Source organism: Procambarus clarkii, chromosome 43 (genome assembly GCF_040958095.1).
Source record: "Procambarus clarkii isolate CNS0578487 chromosome 43, FALCON_Pclarkii_2.0, whole genome shotgun sequence".
Lineage (NCBI taxonomy): Eukaryota > Metazoa > Arthropoda > Malacostraca > Decapoda > Cambaridae > Procambarus > Procambarus clarkii.
This window is the reverse complement of record NC_091192.1, coordinates 2,096,826-2,123,036: the sequence shown is the minus strand read 5'-3', so window position 1 is coordinate 2,123,036 and position 26,211 is coordinate 2,096,826. Positions and strand designations below refer to the sequence as shown.

The following is a 26,211-nucleotide window of genomic DNA, read 5'->3' as shown; positions in this document are numbered from 1 at the left end:
ATGAGGCTCCAGGCAAGGAAGTGTGAGCTGAATCTCCAGGCAAGACAGTGTGAGCTGAGGCTCCAGACAAGACAATGTGAGCTGAGGCTCCAGGCAAGACAGTGTGAGCTGAGGCTCCAGGCAAGAAAGTGTGTGCTGAGGCTTCCAGGCAAAACAGTGTGAGCTGAGGTTAAAGGCAAAACAGTGTGAACTGAGGCTCCAGGGAAGACAGTGTGTGCTGAGGCGCCACGTAAGACAGTGTGTACAAAGGCTTGTAGGCAAGACAATGTGAGCTGAGGCTCCAGGCAAGACAGTGTGATCTGAGGCTCCAGGCAAGACAGTGTGTGCTGAGGCTCCAGGGAAGACAGTGTGAGCTGAGGCTCCAGGGAAGACAGTGTGAGCTGAGGCGCCACGCAATACAGTGTGTACTGAGGCTTGTAGGCAAGACAATGTGAGCTGAGGCTCCGGGCAAGACAGTGTGATCTGAGGCTTCAGGCAAGACAGTGTGAGCTGAGGCTCCAGGGAAGACAGTGTGAGCTGAGGCGCCACGCAATACAGTGTGTACTGAGGCTTGTAGGCAAGACAATGTGAGCTGAGGCTTCAGGCAAGACAATATGATCTGAGGCTCCAGGCAAAACAGTGTGAGCTGAGGCTCCAGGCAAAACAGTGTGAGCTGAGGCTCCAGGCAAAACAGTGTGAGCTGAGGCTCCAGGCAAGACAATGTGATCTGGAGCTCCAGGCAAGACAATGTGATCTGAGGCTCCAGGCTAGACAGTGTTAGCTGACGCTCCAGGCAAGACAGTGTGAGCTGAGGCTCCAGGCAAGACAGTGTGTGCTGAGGCTCCAGGCAAGACAGTGTGTGCTGAGGCTCCAGGCAAGACACTGTGTACTGAGGCTCCAGGCATGACAGTGTGTGCTGAGGCTCCAGGCAGGATAGTGTGTGCTGAGACTTCCAGGCAAAACAGTGTGAACTGAGGCTCCAGGCAAGACAGTGTGAGCTGAGGCTCCAGGTAAGACAGTGGGAGCTGAGGCTCCAAGCAAGACACTGTGTACTAAGGCTCCAGGCAAGACACTTTGTACTAAGGCTCCAGGCAAGACAGCGTGACCTGAGGCTCCAGGCAAGACAGTGTGACCTGAGGCTCCAGGCAAGACAGCGTGACCTGAGGCTCCAGGCAAGACAGCGTGACCTGAGGCTCCAGGCAAGACAGCGTGAGCTGAGGCTCCAGGCAAGACAGAGTGACCTGAGGCTCCAGGCAAGACAGCGTGACCTGAGGTTCCAGGCAAGACAGAGTGACCTGAGGCTCCAGGCAAGACAGCGTGAGCTGAGGCTCCAGGCAAGACAGCGTGACCTGAGGCTCCAGGCAAGACAGCGTGAGCTGAGGCTCCAGGGAAGACAGCGTGACCTGAGGCTCCAGGCAAGACAGCGTGAGCTGAGGCTCCAGGGAAGACAGCGTGACCTGAGGCTCCAGGCAAGACAGCGTGAGCTGAGGCTCCAGGGAAGACAGTGTGACCTGAGGCTCCAGGCAAGACAGCGTGAGCTGAGGCTCCAGGGAAGACAGTGTGACCTGAGGCTGCAGGCAAGACAGCGTGACCTGAGGTTCCAGGGAAGACAGTGTGACCTGAGGCTCCAGGCAAGACAGCGTGAGCTGAGGTTCCAGGGAAGACAGTGTGACCTGAGGCTCCAGGCAAGACAGCGTGAGCTGAGGTTCCAGGGAAGACAGTGTGAGCTGAGGCTCCAGGCAAGACAGCGTGAGCTGAGGCTCCAGGGAAGACAGTGTGACCTGAGGCTCCAGGCAAGACAGCGTGAGCTGAGGCTCCAGGGAAGACAGTGTGACCTGAGGCTCCAGGCAAGACAGCGTGAGCTGAGGCTCCAGGGAAGACAGTGTGACCTGAGGCTCCAGGCAAGACAGCGTGACCTGAGGTTCCAGGGAAGACAGTGTGACCTGAGGCTCCAGGCAAGACAGCGTGAGCTGAGGTTCCAGGGAAGACAGTGTGAGCTGAGGTTCCAGGGAAGACAGCGTGAGCTGAGGCTCCAGGCAAGACAGCGTGACCTGAGGCTCCAGGCAAGACAGCGTGACCTGAGGCTCCAGGCAAGACAGCGTGACCTGAGGCTCCAGGCAAGACAGCGTGAGCTGAGGTTCCAGGGAAGACAGTGTGAGCTGAGGTTCCAGGGAAGACAGTGTGAGCTGAGGTTCCAGGGAAGACAGTGTGACCTGAGGCTGCAGGGAAGACAGTGTGACCTGAGGCTGCAGGGAAGACAGTGTGAGCTGAGGCTCCAGGGAAGACAGTGTGAGCTGAGGCTCCAGGCAAGACAGCGTGACCTGAGGCTCCAGGGAAGACAGGGTGAGCTGAGGCTCCAGGCAAGACAGCGTGACCTGAGGCTCCAGGCAAGACAGCGTGACCTGAGGCTCCAGGCAAGACAGCGTGACCTGAGGCTCCAGGCAAGACAGCGTGACCTGAGGTTCCAGGGAAGACAGTGTGACCTGAGGCTCCAGGCAAGACAGCGTGAGCTGAGGTTCCAGGGAAGACAGTGTGACCTGAGGCTCCAGGCAAGACAGCGTGACCTGAGGCTCCAGGCAAGACAGCGTGACCTGAGGCTCCAGGGAAGACAGTGTGACCTGAGGCTCCAGGCAAGACAGCGTGAGCTGAGGTTCCAGGGAAGACAGTGTGACCTGAGGCTCCAGGCAAGACAGCGTGAGCTGAGGCTCCAGGGAAGACAGTGTGACCTGAGGCTCCAGGGAAGACAGTGTGACCTGAGGCTGCAGGCAAGACAGCGTGAGCTGAGGCTCCAGGGACGACAGCGTGAGCTGAGGCTCCAGGGAAGACAGCGTGAGCTGAGGTTCCAGGGAAGACAGCGTGAGCTGAGGCTCCAGGGAAGACAGCGTGACCTGAGGTTCCAGGGAAGACAGCGTGACCTGAGGCTGCAGAGCGTAAGAGTTTTGGACGCCAACAAAGTCCTCCCCATCGGGTTGAACCTGTCGAGTTTTTTTCTTCTACCACAGACGTGGCCACACATTTACAATGCTAACCAGCATATATACATTTTCTTCTGTCCTCCATGGACAGGGTGAGAGATGTGTTAAACATACAGTTCAAGGGTTTATTGAACAATCAACCACAGAAGGTGATTCGGTGCTTTTAAAATGCTAAGCTAACCTACATATGTAAATACTTAGATACACAGATTTACGTATACCCTACATAAAGTGTTCGATGTGTCTTTTACATAGTGTCATTAATGTGCATTTACAAAAGTCAAATGTAATTCTGGCGAGTGTCTGTGAGGTGATAAACTTTGTGTTCCATGAGTATGTGTTGTGTGAGGCCCCAGGGACAGTCAGCCGTATTGTGTTCTCCACTTCTGGTTCAGTCAGGCTACTCCTTTGCAGAATTTAATCAATGTTAAATTTTGATGTAAAGTAGTATTTGAAATGATAGTTCGAAAATATATGCAAACTTCCAAGTTTTATATGTTTGTGAATAATATCTCTAGGGTATTATTTTCTATAAATGTTTGAATGTTACTGGACGTTATCATCAATGTGATAACTGCGCGGTAAAAAATGAGTTTCATTTCTCGTCTAAAAATATATAATAAATGGATGGTGGCAGCTGTTCACTCTTCCTCTCCTACTCTAAGCCTTCCATGTCATCGCCAATACTCTCTTATAATCCCCTCTTTTCATCCCTAATTCTTTCTCAACTTTACTTTTCCAGTATATATCTTACCTCACTCTTCCTCCCTCCTTCCTCTTACCTCACTCTTCCTCCCTCCTTCCTCTTACCTCACTCTTCCTCCCTGACTGTTCGCCTACTTCTCTTTCCTTCCAGCCATTAATTACATTATTGACAATTTATTCCCCCCCCCCTTGCCCCCCGTTACATCCACACTACACAACACTGCTCGTCTTTCCTCTTCCTCTCTATCTTACCACCAGTAATGTTACTACCACTATTACCACCAGTAATGTCACTACCACTAGTACCACCAGTAATGTTACTACCACTATTACCACCAGTAATGTTACTACCACTATTACCACCAGTAATGTTACTACCACTATTACCACCAGTAATGTCACTACCACTAGTACCACCAGTAATGTCACTACCACTATTACCACCAGTAATGTCACTACCACTAGTACCACCAGTAATGTTACTACCAATATTACCACCATATTTTCCATGTGTGATGTCCTACCCATTGCCAGTGTTAGGGTAGGGACTTATTGTTTGGTGAATATCATAATTTGTCCTAAATTTACACATGTTAAAATTTGCATCTGTGTGTGTCAATTAATGGAACCTCTTAATGCTCTGAGTTCAGCTTAATTAACAACCGGTCAGTAATTAATGGCAGTTAGAAGAGGACTCTCAAAGTCAAGCAATGATTCATGCCTCATTACTTGATACAGCTAAACACCTGGCTGGATGGTAGCGGTGTCTAGTCAGTAAGATGTCTCTATGTAGCGTTGTTCTTGGAAGGGTTACCTTGAGGGGCTTCCGGGGCTTAGCGTCCCCGCGGCCCGGTCGTCGACCAGACCTCCTGACCAGGGTACCATGGGTTCCGGGTGTAATCATCCATGGTACACCATATTTCAGTTCATATTACATTGCATCTAAATTACCAGTGTTACAATAACTAGTATTCCAAGGGTTATTTCAATCGAGTGTTACCAGAGTTCAGTGGCTGAGTTTATAGTTTACAATACTTTAGTGTTACAAACAACTAGTGTTCAGTATAATCTAGTGTTACATTAGTATGGTAAAGATGAGGGATGGTGCAACTGGTGGCATCCAAATGTTGCTGTTTTATGAAAAGTGCGGATTAGTCACGAGACAGAGTGTGAGTAAGTATGTTTGCGAGCTGGTCGCAATTTAGATAAGTTAGGGTAGATTATAGCAGGGAGTTAAAGTGCATTAAGTAACATGGGGTCAACCTTTTTAAGGTGCGGGAGTCATGTTTACTATCGCTGGTTGATACCTGGTTGATGGGGTTCTGGGAGTTCTTCTACTCCCCAAGCCCGGCCAGAGGCCAGACTTGACTTGTGAGAGTTTGGTCCACCAGGCTGTTGCTTGGAGCGGCCCGCAGGCCCACATACCCATCACAGCCCGGTTGGTCCGGCACTCCTTGAAGAAAACAATCTAGTGTCCTCTTGAAGATGTCCACGGTTGTTCCGGCAATATTTCTGCTGCTCGCTGGTAGGACGTTGAACAACCGTGGACCTCTGATGTTTATACAGTGTTCTCTGATTGTGCCTATGGCACCTCTGCTCTTCACTGGTTCTATTCTGCATTTTCTTCCATATCGTTCACTCCAGTACGTTGTTATTTTACTGTGCAGATTTGGGACCTGGCCCTCCAGTATTTTCTATGTGTATATGATTTGGTATCTCTCTCGTCTCCTTTCTAGTGAGTACATTTGGAGAGCTTTGAGACGATCCCAATAATTTAGGTGCTTTATCTCGTCTATGCGTGCCGTATATGTTCTCTGTATTCCCTCTATTTCAGCAATCTCTCCTGCTCTGAAGAGGGAAGTGAGTACTGAGCAGTACTCGAGACGGGACAACACAAGTGATTTGAAGAGTACAACCATTGTGATGGGATCTCTGGATTTGAAGGTTCACGATCGTAATCCATCCTATCATTTTTCTGGCTGACGCAATACTTGCTTGGTTATGCTCCCTAAACGGTAGGTCATCAGACATCATTATTCCCAAATTCTTGTCATGCTGTTTTCCTACTATGGGCAGATTCGATTGTGTTTTGTACCGTGTATTATGTTTAAGATCCTCATTTTTGCCATATCTGAGTACCTGGAATTTATCACCGTTAAACATCATCTTATTTTCTGCTGCCCAATCGAAAACTTTGTTAATATCTGTTTGTAGTTTATCAATGTCTTCAGCAGAGGTAATTTTCATGCTGATTTTTGTATCATCAGCAAAGGATAACACGAAGCTGTGACTTGTGTTTTTGTCTATATCTGATATGAGAATAAGGAACAGCAGTGGTGCAAAGACTGTATCTTGTGGTACAGAGCTTTTAACTACGCTCGGACTCTATTTTACTTGATTGACTGTTACTCTTTGTGTTCTGTTCGACAGGAAATTGAGTATCCAGCGTCCTACTTTACCAGTTATACCCATTGACCTCATTTCGTGTGCAATCACTCCATGGTCACATTTGTCGAATGCCTTTGCAAAATCTGTGTATACGACATCTGCCTTATGTTTTTCTTCTAATGCCTCAGAGATTTTGTCATAGTGGTCAAGAAACTGTGAGGCATGATCTTCCTGCTCTAAATCCATGTTGGCATAGATTGTGGAGGTCATTGGTTTCCATGAATCTAGTGACCTGACTCCTGATCACTCTCTCAAATACTTTTATTATGTGGGACGTTAGTGCAACTGGTCTATAATTCTTTGGCAATGCTTTGCTACCACCCTTGTGTAGAGGGGCTATGTCTGCTGCTTTAAGCGCATCTGTATCTCCCCTGTGTCCAAGCTCTTCCTCCACACTATACTGAGTGCCGGGGCTACTTTGGCACTTTGCATTTCTTTATAAATATTTAATTCTGTCGCTGCAGCGTCCTGACACACTGCATCCACCCGAAGGTGGCACAGTTGCCCACTCTGTTTTACCGATCGGTTTATATTATCGTTAACAAACGTATCTGGTTAAACAATTATTTATGGATTATATGTATTTATTTTGGAGTATTATCATAAAATGTTTATAGCTATTAGATTTAATTACATATCCTGGTATAGAACCATTATAAATGCTTCTCCTGGTGTGGGGTGTTCTCAAAATGGTCGAAATATGCTGACACTCTCTACGTCTTGGGAGAGCTTGGCTTCCTCTATAAATAGTCATGCCTGGTCCTTGTGCTCTCATACACCATGTTACTAACATATGTTATACTATAATTTTGGTGGAAATTTTCCACCAGCACCACCACCACCACTAGGACCCCTGGGAACCCTGCCCCAGACACCGGTCCAGGAACCCTGCCCCAGACACCGGTCTAGGAACCCTGCCCCAGACACCGGTCTAGGAACCCTGCCCCAGACACCGGTCTAGGAACCCTGCCCCAGACACCGGTCTAGGACACCTGCCCCAGACACCGGTCCAGGAACCCTGCCCCAGATACAGGTCCAGGACCTCTGCCCCAGACACCGGTCCAGGAACCCTGCCCCTGACACCGGTCCAGGAACCCTGCCCCAGACACCGGTCCAGGACCCCTGCCCCAGACACCGGTCCAGGACACCTGCCCCAGACACCGGTCTAGGAACCCTGCCCCAGACACCGGTTGAAGACACCTGCCCCAGACACCGGTCCAGGAACCCTGCCCCAGACACCGGTCCAGGACACCTGCCCCAGACACCGGTCCAGGACACCTGCCCCAGACACCGGTTCAGGACACCGGCCCCAGACACCGGTCCAGGACACCTGCCCCAGACACTGGTCCAGGACAACTGCCCCAGACACTGGTCCAGGACACCTGCCCCAGACACCGGTCCAGGACACCTGCCCCAGACACGGGTTCAGGACACCTGCCCCAGACACCGGTCCAGGACACCTGCCCCAGACACCGGTTCAGGACACCTGCCCCAGACACCGGTTCAGGACACCTGCCCCAGACACTGGTTCAGGACCCATGCCCCAGACACCGGTTGAGGACACCTGCCCCAGACACCGGTTGAGGACACCTGCCCCAGACACCGGTTGAGGACACCTGCCCCAGACACTGGTCCAGGACACCTGCCCCAGACACCAGTCCAGGACACCTGCCCCAAACACCGGTCCAGGACACCTGCCCCAGACACTGGTCCAGGACACCTGCCCCAGACACCGGTCCAGTACACCTGCCCCAGACACCGGTCCAGGACCCATGCCCCAGACACCGGTCCAGTACACCTGCCCCAGACACCGGTCCAGTACACCTGCCCCAGACACCGGTCCAGGACCCATGCCATAACCACCGGTCCAGGACCCATGCCCCAGACACTGGTCCAGGACCCATGAACCAGACACCGGTCCAGTACACCTGCCCCAGACACCGGTCCAGTACACCTGCCCCAGACACCGGTCCAGGACACCTGCCCCAGACACCGGTCCAGGACACCTGCCCAAGACACCGGTTCAGGACACCTGCCCCAGACACTGGTCCAGGACACCTGCCCCAGACACCGGTCCAGGACACCTGCCCCAGACACCCGTCCAGTACACCTGCCCCAGACACCGGTCCAGTACACCTGCCCCAGACACCGGTCCAGTACACCTGCCCCAGACACCGGTTCAGGACACCTGCCCCAGACACCGGTTCAGTACACCTGCCCCAAACACCGGTCCAGGACACCTGCCCCAGACACCGGTCCAGGACACCTGCCCCATACACCGGTCCAGGACCCATGCCCCAGACACTGATCCAGGACCCATGCCCCAGACACTGGTCCAGGACCCATGAACCAGACACCGGTCCAGGACACCTGCCCCAGACACCGGTCTAGGACACCTGCCCCAGACACCGGTCCAGGACACCTGCCCCAGACACCGGTTCAGTACACCTGCCCCAAACACCGGTCCAGGACACCTGCCCCAGACACCGGTCCAGGACACCTGCCCCATACACCGGTCCAGTACACCTGCCCCAGACACCGGTCCATTACACCTGCCCCAGACACCGGTCCAGTACACCTGCCCCAGACACCGGTCCAGTAGACCTGCCCCAGACACCGGTCCAGTACACCTGCCCCAGACACCGGTCCAGTACACCTGCCCCAGACACCGGTCCAGTACACCTGCCCCAGACACCGGTCCAGGACACCTGCCCCAGACACCGGTCCAGTACACCTGCCCCAGACACCAGTCCAGGACACCTGCCCCAGACACTTGCTAGGACACCGGTCCAGGACACCTGCCCCAGACACCGGTCCAGGACACCGGTCCAGGACACCTGCCCCAGACACCGATCCAGCACACCTGCCCCAGACACCGGTCCAGAACACCTGCCCCAGACACCGGTCCAGGACACCTGCCCCAGACACCGGTCCAGGACACCTGCCCCAGACACTGGTCCAGGACACCTGCCCCAGACACCGGTCCAGGACACCTGCCCCAGACACCGGTCCAGGACACCTGCCCCAGACACCGGTCCAGGATACCGGTCCAGGACACCTGCCCCAGACACCGGTCCAGGACACCTGCCCCAGACACCGGTCCAGGACACCTGCCCCAGACACCGGTCCAGGACACCTGCCCCAGACACCGGTCCAGGACACCTGCCCCAGACACCGGTCCAGGACACCTGCCCCAGACACCGGTCCAGGACACCTGCCCCAGACACCGGTCCAGGACACCTGCCCCAGACACCGGTCCAGGACACCTGCCCCAGACACCGGTCCATTACACCTGCCCCAGACACCGGTCCAGGACACCGGTCCAGGACACTGGTCCAGGACACCTGCCCCAGACACCGGTCCAGGACACCTGCCCCAGACACCGGTCCAGGACACCTGCCCCAGACACCGGTCCAGGACACCTGCCCCAGACACCGGTCCAGGACACCTGCCCCAGACACAGGTCCAGGACACCTGCCCCAGACACCTGTTGTGGTGAGATGTTCACTCATACTGAGCGCTCACCTTCACGTAAAATACAAAACTGATTCATATTCCATTTCACGACTCACCAGTAATTACAGTTAAGTTCATACATGGACGTAAATAATACGTCCACAGCATGAGGCTGGAGGGTGACTTGGTACACAACGTGATCAATATAACGATTCTCAACAACATGTGAAATATTGTTGTGAAGGTTTTAAAGAGTAACGAGAGACTTTACATCCTCCTCTCTTATTGATTATTGCCTCCCCTGGATACATCCAACAGGTGCAGTTGGCCACCACTACCTGGCCACCACTACTACCTGGCCACCACCACTACCTGGCTACCACCACTACCTGGCCACCACCACTACCTGGCCACCACCACTACCTGGCCACCACCACTACCTGGCCACCACCACTACCTGGCCACCACCACTACCTGGCCACCACCACTACCTGGCCACCACCACTACCTGGCCACCACCACTACCTGGCCACCACCACTACCTGGCCACCACCACTACCTGGCCACCACTACCTGGCCACCACCACTACCTGGCCACCACCACTACCTGGCCACCACTACTAATTGGTCACCACCACTACCTGGCCACCACTACTACCTGGCATCACCACTACCTGGCACCACCACTACCTGGCCACCACTACCTGGCATCACCACTACCTGGCATCACCACTACCTGGCCACCACCACTACCTGGTCACCACCACTACCTGGCACCACCACTACCTGGCCACCACCACTACCTGGCCACCACTACCTGGCATCACCACTACCTGGCACCACCACTACCTGGTCACCACCATTACCTGGCACCACCACTACCTGGCTACCACCACTACCTGGCCACCACTACCTGGCCACCACCACTACCTGGTCACCACCACTACCTGGCCACCACTACCTGGCATCACCACTACCTGGCACCACCACTACCTGGCCACCACTACCTGGCACCACCACTACCTGGCCACCACCACTACCTGGCACCACCACTACCTGGCCACCACTACCTGGCCACCACCACTACCTCTCATCACCACTACCTGGCCACCACCACTACCTGGCCACCACTACCTGGCCACCACCACTACCTGGCCACCACCACTACCTGGCCACCACCACTACCTGGCCACCACTACTACCTGGCCACCACCACTACCTGGCCACCACCACTACCTGGCCACCACTACCTGGCCACCACCACTACCTGGTCACCACCACTACCTGGCCACCACTACCTGGCCACCACTACCTGGCATCACCACTACCTGGCACCACCACTACCTGGCCACCACTACCTGGCCACCACTACCTGGCCACCACCACTACCTGGCTCTGGCACCACCACTACCTGGCACCACACTACCTGGCACCACACTACCTGGCACACCACTACCTGGCCACCACTACCTGGCCACCACCACTACCTGGCCCACCTACCTGCCACCACTACCTGGCCACCACTACTACCTGGCCACCACTACCTGGCATCACCACTACCTGGCACCACCACTACCTGGTCACCACCATACCTGGCACCACCACTACCTGGCCACCACTACCTGGCATCACCACTACCTGGCCACCACTACTACCTGGCCACCACTACCTGGCATCACCACTACCTGGCCACACCACTACCTGGCCACCACTACTACCTGGCCCACCACTACCTGGCATCACCACTACCTGGCCACCACTACTACCTGGCCACCACCACTACCTGGCCACCACTACCTGGCCACCACTACCTGGCATCACCACTACCTGGCCACCACTACTACCTGGCCACCACTACCTGGCATCACCACTACCTGGCCACCACCACTACCTGGCCACCACTACTACCTGGCTACCACCACTACCTGGCCACCACTACCTGGCCACCACCACTACCTGGCCACCACCACTACCTGGCCACCACTACCTGGCCACCACTACCTGGCATCACCACTACCTGGCCACCACTACTACCTGGCCACCACTACCTGGCATCACCACTACCTGGCCACCACTACTACCTGGCCACCACTACCTGGCCACCACTACCTGGCATCACCACTACCTGGCCACCACTACTACCTGGCCACCACTACCTGGCATCACCACTACCTGGCCACCACTACTACCTGGCACCACCACTACCTGGCCACCACTACCTGGCCACCACTACCTGGCATCCACCACTACCTGGCCACCACTACTACCTGGCCACCACTACCTGGCATCACCACTACCTGGCCACCACCACTACCTGGCCACCACCTACTACCTGGCCACCACTACCTGGCATCACCACTACCTGGCCACCACCACTACCTGGCCACACCACTACCTGGCCACCACTACCTGGCACACCACTACCTGGCCACCACCACTACCTGGCCACCACTACTACCTGGCCACCACTACCTGGCATCCACCACTACCTGGCCACCACTACTACCTGGCCACCACTACCTGGCACCACCACTACCTGGCATCACCACTACCTGGCCACCACCACTACCTGGCCACCACCACTACCTGGCCACCACTACCTGGCCACCACTACCTGGCATCACCACTACCTGGCCACCACCACTACCTGGCCACCACTACTACCTGGCCACCACTACCTGGCCACCACTACCTGGCCACCACTACCTGGCATCACCACTACCTGGCCACCACCACTACCTGGCCACCACCACTACCTGGCCACCACTACTACCTGGCCACCACTACCTGGCATCACCACTACCTGGCCACCACTACCTGGCCACCACTACCTGGCATCACCACTACCTGGCCACCACCACTACCTGGCCATCACCACTACCTGGCCACCACCACTACCTGGCCACCACCACTACCTGGCCACCACTACCTGGCCACCACTACCTGGCATCACCACTACCTGGCATCACCACTACCTGGCCACCACTACTACCTGGCACCACCACTACCTGGCCACCACCACTACCTGGCACACCACTACCTGGCCACCACCACTACCTGGCCACCACCACTACCTGGCCACCACTACCTGGCCACCACCACTACCTGGCCACCACCACTACCTGGCATCACCACTACCTGGCCACCACCACTACCTGGCATCACCACTACCTGGCCACCACTACCTGGCCACCACTACCTGGCCACCACTACCTGGCATCACCACTACCTGGCCACCACTACCTGGCCACCACTACCTGGCATCACCACTACCTGGCATCACCACTACCTGGCCACCACTACCTGGCATCACCACTACCTGGCCACCACCACTACCTGGCATCACCACTACCTGGCCACCACTACCTGGCATCACCACTACCTGGCCACCACCACTACCTGGCATCACCACTACCTGGCCACCACTACCTGGCATCACCACTACCTGGCCACCACTACCTGGCATCACCACTACCTGGCCACCACTACCTGGCATCACCACTACCTGGCCACCACTACCTGGCCACCACCACTACCTGGCATCACCACTACCTGGCCACCACTACCTGGCATCACCACTACCTGGCCACCACTACCTGGCCACCACTACCTGGCATCACCACTACCTGGCCACCACTACTACCTGGCCACCACTACCTGGCCACCACTACCTGGCATCACCACTACCTGGCATCACTACTACCTGGCCACCACTACCTGGCATCACCACTACCTGGCATCACCACTACCTGGCCACCACTACTACCTGGCTGTGAGATTTTTTCTTTGACAGGTTATCAAAAGAATTAAGTCCTATTGATGTTACGTTAATCGCAACTACCTCGCAGGAGAGGCAGACCTTAAACAGCAAGAGCTGCCAGTGGCAGATATTTAATCTTAAAGCCTAAGATCATAGGACCGCGGGAGCAAACCGCCAGGTGAAACCACTCGGGTAACACCTGTCACTTAGGTCGCTGGCTCCTCCTATTTAACAAACTAATAAAGGGTAGCCGACGGATTCTCACCTCTTATTTATAGAAGTGTGGTGCTGTGCAATGGACTCGAGCTTTAGATACAGACTTAATATGAACATAAGCAGGCAAAGCGTTGCAGAACATAAAATGTGGGGCAGTAATATTGGAAGGTTTGACGTAAACGACCGTTTTCTGTAACAAAACAATTTATTCACAAAACAAAACTAAAACTACTACACAGTGAATTTACGTTACTTTACTGTCACTCAAGTGGCACATTAAAGGACAGCTAATCAACAGCCTGATGGACCCGCGGTCTCCTTATCCCGTCGTCGCTGACTGAACAATGACACTAACTGAACAAAGTGGTGCCCACTGGTGACGCAAGCTTGCAATCAATATTGTCACGGCTTCACGGTGACCAATACTATAATCACAAAGGACTTGATTGGCGCTCGCTGCCCACAACGAGGTACCAAGTAACAAGGCGGTTAATCCAAGAATGATAACCCCTTATAAAAATCTTACGTTAACACTTGTCTCTCAGGACAATCCAAACAAAAGTTACTCTAATTGAATTTAAACAATTACGTTAACACACACGTGTCTCAACGGCACTTAAATGGCAGCAATAACTCGTACATCAATTAATTACATCAACTTGAAAGTCAAGCATTCGGTGAGTAATTCCCAATTAATTACTGAATACAACAGCCTATTAATTCAGACGAGTATTGACAAAGCCTACTGTCTCTCAACTGACAGTTCACTTCCGGTCTTACGACAAGATTACCTTAACGAGGGTAGACTACTGTACCACACACAATGTTCCAATACTCCGTGTAAACAACAACATCAACACCTGGTGAATTCACTAAGTGGCGATTACTAATTATCTTTAATTAGCTACGAGTGCTTAATCACTCTGTCCGCAGACAGATCTGATCAGTCCAACGAATTACAACAGCTTAATTACAGCGCAATTGACTCCGATCATAACAGACCGTCAACCCCTTACGTTAATCACTCAATTAACGATAGCTCGTTAAATCGTTAACACTACGTTAGTCTTCACTTGACAATTCCTCCACTGCGTGAACTTCACCGTGACTGTTGCCTTTACACGTCTCTACGTTAATCACAACAATGTTCAACGAACAAGTGACCTCGTTAAGTAAATCGTGACCCCCGGTGACGTTAACTGACTTTAATTCTCACGGAATCCTTCACAGTACACAACGCCTTCCACCAAGGTCAAACTTGTCTACGGTTTACACACACATTACAACACAGTACATCACAGTACAACACAGTACATCCTTGCCACTCACGGCAAAACTTGTAAATGACTTCCCCCAGTAAATTATCCACCAATAATTCACACTTTACCACAACACAACAGTAAAATATATAAGCAAGGGAAATCTCACTGTTACCACTTTTCACTGCTGAAAAAAGGGAATCAAATTACAGCGAATACATACACGACACATAGAAAAATTAGAAGTAAATAACTCACTTTACTCTACCTCTGAATGTGTCACTAGGTGTCTTCACACACGTCATAAATCCCAGTTGGGCCCAACCTCAACTTGATGACAAACAGGGTAGACTCACACGTCTCCAATTCCCATTCACCTCCCCAGGTGGTCCCAGGGACAGAGGACAGACGGAACACTGGGGGCGAACCCAGCTTCAGAGTTTTATTACCCAAACGGAAACAGTGTACTTACATCAATGGCCCGCAACCTTCTTTCACTCACACATACACGTCAATCACACTCCCACTGCTGCTGCTGGATGATGACGTAGGCGTCCTCACTTCCTACACGTGGTCAGGTGGAGCACAGGGTCCTAGACCACGGGGTTAGCTCCACACACACAGAGACCAGGATGGCGCAGACACACCGGCACAGGCAGCCAAGGTTAGCGCACAACAGCAGGAATGCGGTACCACGCCCCTTCCACTTGACACGGTACCCCAGGATACGACGGTACACGGTGTTACACGGTACACGAGACCCGAGACGGAGTCCTTCACTGTTCCTCAGAATTATAACATTCAAGGTTTCTCTCATAACACTGAAACCTTTTCTGGCACGTCTCCCAGCAGTATCTTCAAGCACAGATACGATCGACGGCGGATGTCACTTTTGTAGCACGATAATTAACGCCTCACTCAGTCCAGTTCCTCTAAGATGGCGTCCCACAATTACGCGGCTAGATGACAAGTTCACACGGCTCGATACAAGCCCCTTTCCGATTACCGGATTCTTACGCAGGGCACACGGAAAGATAGCAAGATGTAGGTGTGACTTTAGTAACGTTGCAGGCGGTATTTCCCGATGCTTGGCCTAGCACGGGAAACACGTCGTCAGGGAGCAACGTCCTAGGTAAGAATGTCTTTCCCGCCAACACTATGCCCGGGGGTACCATGCAGTACCCCTCAGCGTCTTGGCCAATCACGGTTCAGCATTTCTGAGGCCCAGGCCCTCAGCCAATCCCGCACCTGCCCCATGACGCTACACCCTCTCACACGAGGTGGACACGTGATAGGGGGGGTGGTCTACGGCCGTTAACCCCCCATACCTCCCTCTCTACACTTGACTTGTACAAAAGTTTCCCTGAAATCAACTCCCTCCTGTAATTTCCTTCACAGACTTGATACAGCGATCAAAATGACATCAATGGCTAGCAAATGTCATGGGCTGTCCAACGACACCCAACACGACTGCGGAAAAGTTATATACAGAAAGTTGAATCACAGTGCACATCACTGGTGCACTATGCAATTTCGTACTTAATTCAGTGCACGAGAGAGCAGGGAAAATATGTCCCCTGACACTGGCCACCACCACTACCTGGCCACCACTACTACCTGGCCACCACCACAACCTGGCCACCACCACTACCTGGCCACCACCACTACCTGGCCACCACCACTACCTGGCCACCACCACTACCTGGCCACCACCACTACCTGGCCACCACCACTACCTGGCCACCACTACTACCTGGCCACCACCACAACCTGGCCACCACCACTACCTGGCCACCACCACTACCTGGCCACCACCACTACCTGGCCACCACCACTACCTGGCCACCACCACTACCTGGCCACCACCACTACCTGGCCACCACCACTACCTGGCCACCACCACTACCTGGCCACCACCACTACCTGGCCACCACCACTACCTGGCCACCACTACTACCTGGCCACCACCACAACCTGGCCACCACCACTACCTGGCCACCACCACTACCAGGCCACCACCACTACCTGGTCACCACCACTACCTGGCCACCACCACTACCTGGCCACCACTACTACCTGGCCACCACCACAACCTGGCCACCACCACTACCTGGCCACCACCACTACCTGGCCACCACCACTACCTGGCCACATCCACTACCTGGCCACCACCACTACCTGGCCACCACCACTACCTGGCCACCACCACTACCTGGCCACCACCACTACCTGGCCAACACCACTACCTGGCCACCACTACTACCTGGCCACCACCACTACCTGGCCACCACCACTACCTGGCCACCACTACTACCTGGCCACCACCAATACCTGTCACCACCACTACCTGGCCACCACTACCTGGCCACCACTACTACCTGTCACCACCACTACCTGGCACCACCACAACCTGGCCACCACCACTACCTGTCACCACCACTACCTGGCCACCACCACTACCTGTCACCACCACTACCTGGCCACCACCACTACCTGGCCACAACCACTACTTGGCCACCACCACTACCTGTCACCACCACTACCTGGCACCACCACTACCTGTCACCATCACTACCTGTCACCACCACTACCTGTCACCATCACTACCTGTCACCACCACTACCTGGCCACCACCACTACCTGTCACTATCACTACCTGTCACTATCACTACCTGTCACCACCATTACCTATCACCACCACTATCTGTCACTATTGTGGGACATTTGGGGCTTGACTCTATTTAATTATTAAAGTAATGAAATCAATTACGAAGGACCACCCGCTTTTATAGTAAAGAGGGAAACTAATAAAATGTGATCATTAGAAATTCCTGTAAGAACCAGTGTCTATGGATAACATTAGGAAATATAATCACTTGAGTGATTAATGGGCTGTATAAATAATTTACTTGAATCAAAGCCTCAAACACCTACATTGGGGGGGGGGGGGTTATTGCAAGAACTTCATATATGTCTAGGAACATTCTGCAAATGACATAGCAACTCTTCCCTGGAACTGGAATTAAATAAAGGAGGATTACTGTCTTATATATATATATATATATATATATATATATATATATATATATATATATATATATATATATATATATATATATATATATATATATATATATATATATATTGTGGGTTTTTTATATGAGGCTTTTCAATGGCGTCTTGTGGTCGTCATGACCATATAAGGGAACTGCGTGAGGTTGAGTGGGGCGGCATTGTTTCCCGTGTAATGTCCTGTTGGACCTTCTGTTTATTTATGTTTAAAGATGATTCTTATTCTTGTATTATTTACTGTATAATGTACATTAATATATCTTCAGATTCAGACTTGTTTTGAAGTGAGTAGGTCAGGATTTGCTAGTGTCAGAGAGAAGTCTTGTTTGTCAAGTTTTGGGAAGTGTGTGGAAGCGAGGCTTGCTAGCGTGGGCGAGGCAGTAGGTGCGGGGTGCTGGAGCAGGGCTGACGCCTGGCCCCAGGTTCACAGATAAGTTTGCAGGTTGCTGTTTTATGTTCATTGTCTTGCTTAATTGATCTGATGAAATAACTATCTATGTATGACAACATTTATCCAAGTGTGTGTCATTAGTGATTTTGTGCTTTAGTGATTCCATTAGTGATTCATTAGTGATTCGTTAGTGATTCATTAGTGATTAGTGAATCATTAGTGATTCCAAGAATTTATTGGATCCAACCTTGATTGATTGAAATTTTACGTGCAGTGGTTTTGTCCGCCCCCCTCCCTCACCCCCTCCCATAACATCATTGATGTTATTAATAAGACGATAGTTTATCTTAGTCCTAGACAATTGGGACTCCTATACGGCCATATATTTTACTTGTTTACCACTGTAGAGCAACATGAACTGAACTGGTACTGTCGGAGGTTATAAGCAATGGTGTTGAGTATTTTATATATACGGGTGGTGAGTATATTATATATACGGGTGTTTAGTATACTCTATATACAGGTGTTTAGTATACTATATACGGGTGTTAAGTATATTGTATATACGGGTGTTTAGTATACTATATATACGGGTGTTTAGTATACTATATATACGGGTGTTTAGTATACTATATATACGGGTGTTTAGTATACTATATATACGGGTGTTAAGTATATTATATATACGGGTGTTTAGTATACTATATATACGGGTGTTGAGTATATTATATATTGCGTGACTGCTGTTATCTGGAATATATTTTGTAGTGTTGAGAGCCGTCGCCGGCGAGGGGGGGGGGGTGAGAGTGTTGGAGTGTGCAGGGTGGAGGTGAACAATATTCATGAGGCAGGTGTAACACAGTGTTACATGGAGCGTGGTGTGTTACTTGTGTTGTCTACACTCCGGGTGAGGGATGGTGTTCTACCACAGACGTGGACAGACAGTTACAGTGCTAACCAGCATATATACATTTTCTTCTGTCTTCCATGGAGAGGGTGAGAGATGTGTTAAACATATAGTTCAGGGGTTTACTGAACAATCAACCACAGAAGGTGATTGTAGTGCTTTTAAAATGGTAATGTATAAGGTACATAGGTGAGAGGGGTGGCGGCGGCCATCGCTGCCGGCCCAGGCCAGGCCGCCACCCTCTGGCCTCAAAGATCGATATTTAGTACAATGGAAGGGTGACTTAAGTAGATGATATGAGCGTGACGGAAGTTATGGCAGGTAATGTGTGGATGCGTGGCGTGAGGCCGGCCAGTTACGGCCCGTCACCCACCCACACCTCTCTATCATCTCTATCATTAATAACTCACCTCCACCAACGTGCTGTGAGGGGTGTGGTTGGGAAGGGGGGGTCATCTCCAGGATCCTGCCCCATATCTCACCCCCACTCTTGCTCCCTCTACCACAACCACCACAGCAACAACCCCACATACTCTCCAAATATCCAAGTAAACAGTGAGTGTACTCAAATATTTGTACTCAACTATTTGTGCCTGCAGGATAGAGCTCTAGCTCTTGAACCCCGCTTTTCTTGCCGTTGGTTATCTAATGCAATGACACGCCAACTCATCCTCTTAAAATTACGTCGCTTTTCGCTCGTTTGTCCGTAAGGCCAAAAATGGACGTATTTTTAAATAAAATTGGCTTACGATATACTGCAATTAAGATAGCCAGAGATCCCCATTACAATGGTATTGGCAAGAAAAAACTGAGTTCTGTGCTGCTAACAGGAGGAAACAGGAGAAGCAAAACATAGCATCTCAGATCAGTCTGCTACCTCGAAGAACTTCACCTGCTTGAGCAAGCCCGTGAGCTCCTGCCTGTAAAGAGGTTACCTCCCTGGGAGGATGACTCATGCAAGATTATCATCAATGAAATGACAATGAAATAGTCCAACATGATACCACAAGAAATGAGGCACAAGTATCTTGAGGAAATTTATAAAGAAGCCGGAGATGAACTAGATCAAATCTACACTGACGGGTCATCTAATCCCATCAGAATGCTGCACCAGCCCTGTCAATGGCAGGGCTGGTGCAGCATTCATTGTAATTAGGAATAATGCCTTTCAACGCGGAAATGAAGAAAAAGCACGTATTGAGAACTATGCCTCTTCAACGCAAGCAATGTTAACTGCCATTGTTATGGCGTTAAAATTCCTTGAACGAAACACTAATAATGCAGTGATCTGCACTGTTTCAAAAGCAGCACTACAAAGCCTTAGTAGAAATCGGGCAGAAAACCTTGCGATAGTCGCTGAAATCAAGAGAGTTGTCATAGTACTAACCAACCAGGAAAGAGTCGTCAAGTTTCTGTGGATCCCCTCCCATGCTGGAATATGTGGAAATGAACGAGCAGATGTGCTGGCTGCTGAAGGAGACCATATTGAATACGTCATACCCAAGACTTCTACAAATTAGAGGTATTGTCAGGCAACACCACCGTGACAAGGTAACTGAGGAAAGGAGGATAGAAGCACAAACCAGTGAATCTGTACGATGGTACAATATAACCATATTGTATCATCGCCAGTGGTACCATCGCCCAATGATTGGGATTGCCAGCTGGCAATCCCAATCATTATGGACGAATAGGAGATGGCCGCGGGAGAGAATCAGTAATAGCAAGAATCCGTCTTGGATACAAATATCCATGGAGATTCGGAATGAAAACAACAGTTGAGCAGCAGAGTTGCAGAATCTGTGTTGAGAGTGATGGTCACCGCCTTGACCACTATTTACGTGAATATGAACACCTGAGAGACATTAGAAATATGTGTAGAATAATAAACCCAACATTGTTTGAGTTAGGAAAACACTATTTGTCAAATATTGTGACTGTTTTTAAGAGATTCCCCCATTTTGCACCCCCAAGATAACGTAATATTTTAAGGGTTGATAGATGTTAATCTTCTTGTTTGAGGAGCTGTTCACTTGAGACAGTTAAGCAAATCTCAGCTGTGTCTAGGTACAAGTGGCAGGATGAACAACCCAGCGGGTTTTCTTCCTATTGTGGAGTGTTGTACATGCTGCTATGCCGGTATGTTCACTCACAGGATGAGTGGCGCTGCCCAATAAACTCGTCCCTCGGGGCAAAATTTAATTTAATGTACTGTTTTCTGTATTGAGTCCTCCAGCTTACTCGGATAGATTATGAGAGGTAACTTTAAATTACCGGTTTTCATGACCTGTAATGAAATCTTAGGAGAACTTCCTGCCCTCCTAACCTACCAGAGGACCCTTAATTTGCTGTTTTGGAAAAAAATCCAAAATTTATTTTATATATTTTTCATTTTTAAATTACGTCGATTTTCGGCCAAACTCAGACGTAATTTGTAAGAGGACAGGTTGCCACCTCACTTGTTAAACCTGGATGTTCCTCTGTACCACTTCTACAAGCTTGAACACGATTGGACCGCTAGTCACCGTGGTGGTGGTTTGCTGCTTTGGTCGCTAGGGGGTGTGGGTGTTTCTGCCCTCCCTGCATTCGCCATCAAGTGGTGCTTGGGTGTTCGTCGGTGACTCTTTGTGATGGGGGGGGACCTCTTCCCCCTGTTGTGCATGTGCACTCTGTAGGCCTGGAATTTTCTGGTTGTGCCGGGTATTCGCAGGTTGAACTTGTAATGTGTGACATGCTCCGTGTCCCCGTGGATGTGATTTACGGTATTGAACTGGTTACTGCTCTTCAAATGATTGTTAGGTTTGTGGGGGACGCAGAGTACCGGGCGTTTCTCCATCGCTTCGAGGGGCGATCCTGCCTGGTAGTGACGGCACTGTGGAGTGGTCCAATTGGAGTGGTGCGTTAACGTACGTGAGTGTTCATGGGGCGCCCTTGGAGTTTCCTGATGACCTCCTGCGGCGTTACTTTGGGAGGTTTGGAGCTGTCGTCAGTGTGAGGCTGCACAAGCTTTCCTCGGGGAAATTCCAGGGTTTACGTACGAACATTCGGACTCTGGGGATGTGCCTGAGGGCGGACATTCCGTCCTCCGTCCGGCTCCTCGGATATTATGTTTGGTTGTATTAATCCCGTCAACCGCGGACATGTTTTCAGTGTGGCCTGGTGGGGCATCAGGCTGCCGGGTGTTCTGAGGCCGCCATCGCCCCCGTGAACCTTTTCCGTGAGGAGGATTTTCCGCCGCTCCCTGTGGAGGAGGATTCGGTGGGTGGGGATGTGTCCATCCCGTTGGCTGCTGGGGGCCCCCCTGTGGTACTCAACGCGTCTCCTGCTGTGGTGACCCCTCTTCCAGAGGTTGTGGTGCCTTCAGAAGTTCAGCCTGCTCCCATTGGTGTCCCTGATGGTCCCGTGGGTCTTCCGGTGGATCTCTGTACGTCGTCTCTGTCTTCTCCACCTGCTGCGCATTCCCCTGCGCCCTCGACATGTGTCTCGGCTGTGCTGGGTGCTGGGGTGGATACAGGGCCTCCTTCAGTGCTCGGCCTGGTACCCCATGTGGTTGAGGATGCTGCCGTCCGGCGGAGAGCGTCGGTTTGCATGGCTTATGATGCCCGTGTCTCTGGGTCGGCCTCTGGATCTGATGATATGCGGCCAGAACCCAAGCGTTCCCAGCATTCTTCTGTCTGGGCTGATGTGGGAGCTTTCGACGACTCTGGATCTTCCGGCGATGGCGGTGAACTTCCGGTTGGGTCGCATTCTTCGGTGGTGGTGGAGGTCCATGTGCCAGTGGTGGGGCCGTCTCGGAGGCCTGCGTCTGCTTCTTCTGTGTCTTCTACCTCCCTTCGCTCTGCCTTACCTCGTTATGCGACTACTGCCGCCCAGCTCCGGGTGCTGCCACTTCCGCCTGATCTGGTGATTCTTGAGTTTATGCACACCCCCCTGAAGTAGGGGGATCGTTGTCCTACCGACAGGGAGTACTTAATGTGGGAGGCTTAAAAGCAGAAATATCCTCTGCATGAGTTTCCTGAGAAATATTCGCCTCCCATTGACGTGTTTCCTCCTTTTAAGTGATTTTTTTTTTTTTGTGTGTGTGTGTGCTGTGTGTTCTGATGTTGTGTCTGTTTGTGTGCGAGGGATGTGGTTGCATGCGTGCGTGAGTGTGTGGGAGTATTTTATTTAATTTGTTGTTGTTATGTATTTGTACCTCTCCGTGTGGGTTTTGAGGCCAGTGGGCTTGTTTTGTGTTGTTTCAAGGGTTGGGTTGTTGGGTGTGGGTTTGGGTACTTTGTAATTGTACTGCTGTACTTATTGTTTTTGTTGTCGGCCCTTCAGGCCGGTATTTTATGTGATTTTGTAATTTGTGTAGTTTTCTTGTGCTTATTTCCATTATTCTCCTGTATTGTGTTGTTGTTCATTTTTTACTGTGTTACATTGTTTTAATGCTCATTGTTGTGCTTTTGTCGTCGGCCCTTCAGGCCAGTATTTACTGTATTTGTCTTTCTATGTTTTGTGCTTTTGTTTTTGTGTTTGTGTTCTGTTTGTTTGTTCTTGTTTTATTGTATTTATTCTCATGTACGCATGTAAAAGTAAAAATAAAAAACTTCTACAAGCTTTGTTCTCCATGTCTGTGTGTGTGTGTATGTGTCTACTCACCTAGTTGTACTCATCTAATTGTGATTGTGGGGGTTGAGCTCTGACTCTTTGGTCCCGCTTCTCAACTGTCAATCAACAGGTGTACAGGTTTCTGAGCCTGTAACATCGCTCTTTTGTACCACCACTATAAAATGTACCACCATAATGGAACACCACTATAATGGAACACTAAACTAATAATGTAAACACTACTTATCCTGAGTAACACTTCCCCATCGGTTGCACTTGGTAACACTGTTATGAGCTGACATATGATGGTTACACCGGAACTCAAAGGTACACTGCCAACAAGGAAATGTTAACACAGGATTAAATACGCTGCCACTATTTGCCTTTGACCATTGAGACTATATCAAGCAAAGAGGCAAGAAACATTGCTTGACTTGGAGAGTACTTTCTATGACTGTCATTAATTATGAAAACGGTTGTCAGCCACTATATCCAAAAAGGCTAAGAGGATTCAACAATTGACACAGACGGGAAATTTAACAAAAGTTTATTGAGACCAAAATTATGTCAATCACCACTTATAAATCCTACTCTAACACTGGCAAAAAGTTAAGAAATTTGGACATGGAACAAAACCTCAGAGATCACACACATTACCTTAAAACCTGTCTCTCTCTGACTGAGATGTTCTTCACAGCCCTCTCTGGACCCCGGTGTCCGGCACTCTGTCCTTCCTAAGTCCCTACAGGACCTCTATATACAACCCCCACAGGGGGAGGGGGAGATCTGCTGTTGGTACCTGCCCCCAAAAATGTAAAAGCTCAGCCACACGTGTACAAACACTCAAACAATATTTCAATAAGCTTGTTTGACATTCACCATACACTCTTCAAGAGAGGAGTTATTAATTACATGTGTGACTGACCTCTGACCTGGCCAAAAAGGGGAGATCCAGGGATGTTTACACATAAGAATCTGGAGTCTAATTCCCTTGCATGAAATATTACATACTTGAAACTATGCTGACTAAGACTAACCCAGGAATTTTTAATCAATATACAAGATAAACCGGAGGTCATCTGGGCTGACCTCTTGGAGAAGGCTTCCCTGGGTGTGAACTCTAAGGGGGGGGGGAGGTCCTGGGTGTTACAAGCCTACTGGGCTCTATCATATCTACATATGAAACTGTGTATGGAGTCAGCCTCCACCACATCACTGCCTAATGCATTCCACCTGTTAACTACTCTGACACTGAAAAAGTTCTTTCTAACGTCCCTGTGGCTCATTTGGGTACTCTGCTTCCACCTGTGTCCCCTTGTTCGCGTACCACCCGTGTTAAACAGTTTATCTTTATCTACCCTGTCAATTCCTCTGAGAATTTTGTGGGTAGTGATCAAGTATCCCTTACTCTTCTGTCTTCTAGTGTCGTGAGATGCATTTCTCGCAGCCTTTCCTCGTAACTCATGCCTTTTATTTCTGGGACTAGCCTCGTAGCATACCTCTGAACGTTTTCCAACTTCGTCTTGTGCTTCACAAGGTACGGGCTCCATGCTGGGGCCGCATACTCTAGGATTTGTCTTATATATGTGGTATACAAGGTTCTGAATGGTTCCTTACACAGGTTCCTGAAGGCAGTTCTGATATTAGAAAGCCTTGCATACGCCGCAGATGTTATTCTTATTCATATAGTTTTATTAACCTAGTTGTGTTTGCGGGGTTGAGTTCTGCTCTTTCGGCGCGCCTCTCAACTGTCAATCAATCAACTGTTATTAACTACTAGCGAACTATTTTTTTTCATAGACACACACACACACAGGAAGCAGCCCGTAACAGCTGTCTAACTCCCAGGTACTGCTAGGTAACAGAGGCATCAGAGTAAAAGAAACTCTGCCCATTGTTTCTTGCCGGCGCCGGAAATCGAACCCCGGACCACAGGATTACGTGTCCAGCGTGCCGTTCACTCAGCTACCGGCCCCTCATTGTACTCACCTATTTGTGCCTGCAGAATCGAGCATTGACTCTTGGATCCCGCCTTTCGAGCCATCGGTTGTTTACAGCAATGACTCCGGTCCCATTATCCTATCATACCTATCTTGAGAGATTATCTTGAGATGATTTCGGGGCTTTTTTAGTGTCCCCGCGGCCCGGTCCTCGACCAGGCCTCCACCCCCAGGTAGCAGCCCGTGACAGCTGACTAACACCCAGGTACCTATTTTACTGCTAGGTAACAGGGGCATAGGGTGAAAGAAACTTTTGCCCATTGTTTCTCGCCGGCGCCCGGGATCGAACCCGGGACCACAGGATCACAAGTCTAGCGTGCTGTCTGCTCGGCTCCCTCCTAGTTTTAAAATTATGAATAGAATTTGCTTCTACAACCTGCTCCTTAAGGGCATTCCATTTTTCCACTACTCTCACGCTACAGGAAAATTTCCTAACATCTCTGTGACTCA

At 50.8% G+C, this 26,211-nt stretch overlaps 1 protein-coding gene across 1 annotated transcript; it reads left to right on the top strand.

Moving 5' to 3' along the window:
- Positions 1-23,107, top strand: LOC138350055 (trichohyalin-like). The gene is made up of 3 exons (XM_069300337.1): positions 1-120; positions 1,179-2,909; positions 22,319-23,107. The coding sequence occupies exons 1-3, from the start codon at positions 1-3 to the stop codon at positions 23,105-23,107; spliced, it is 2,640 nt and encodes an 879-aa protein (XP_069156438.1).
- The last annotated feature ends 3,104 nt before the right edge of the window (positions 23,108-26,211 follow it).

What these genes read in the sequence shown, in the direction of transcription:
- LOC138350055 (XM_069300337.1), top strand. Translation starts at nt 1, where the DNA reads ATGAGGCTCCAGGCAAGGAAGTGTGAGCTGAATCTCCAGGCAAGACAG. An exon ending in AGTGTGAGCTGAGGCTCCAG is followed by an intron (nt 121 to 1,178) that starts GCAAGAAAGTGT and finishes CTGAGGCTCCAG; the next exon opens with GCAAGACAGCGTGAGCTGAG. An exon ending in GTGACCTGAGGCTGCAGAGC is followed by an intron (nt 2,910 to 22,318) that starts GTAAGAGTTTTG and finishes ACATGTTTTCAG; the next exon opens with TGTGGCCTGGTGGGGCATCA.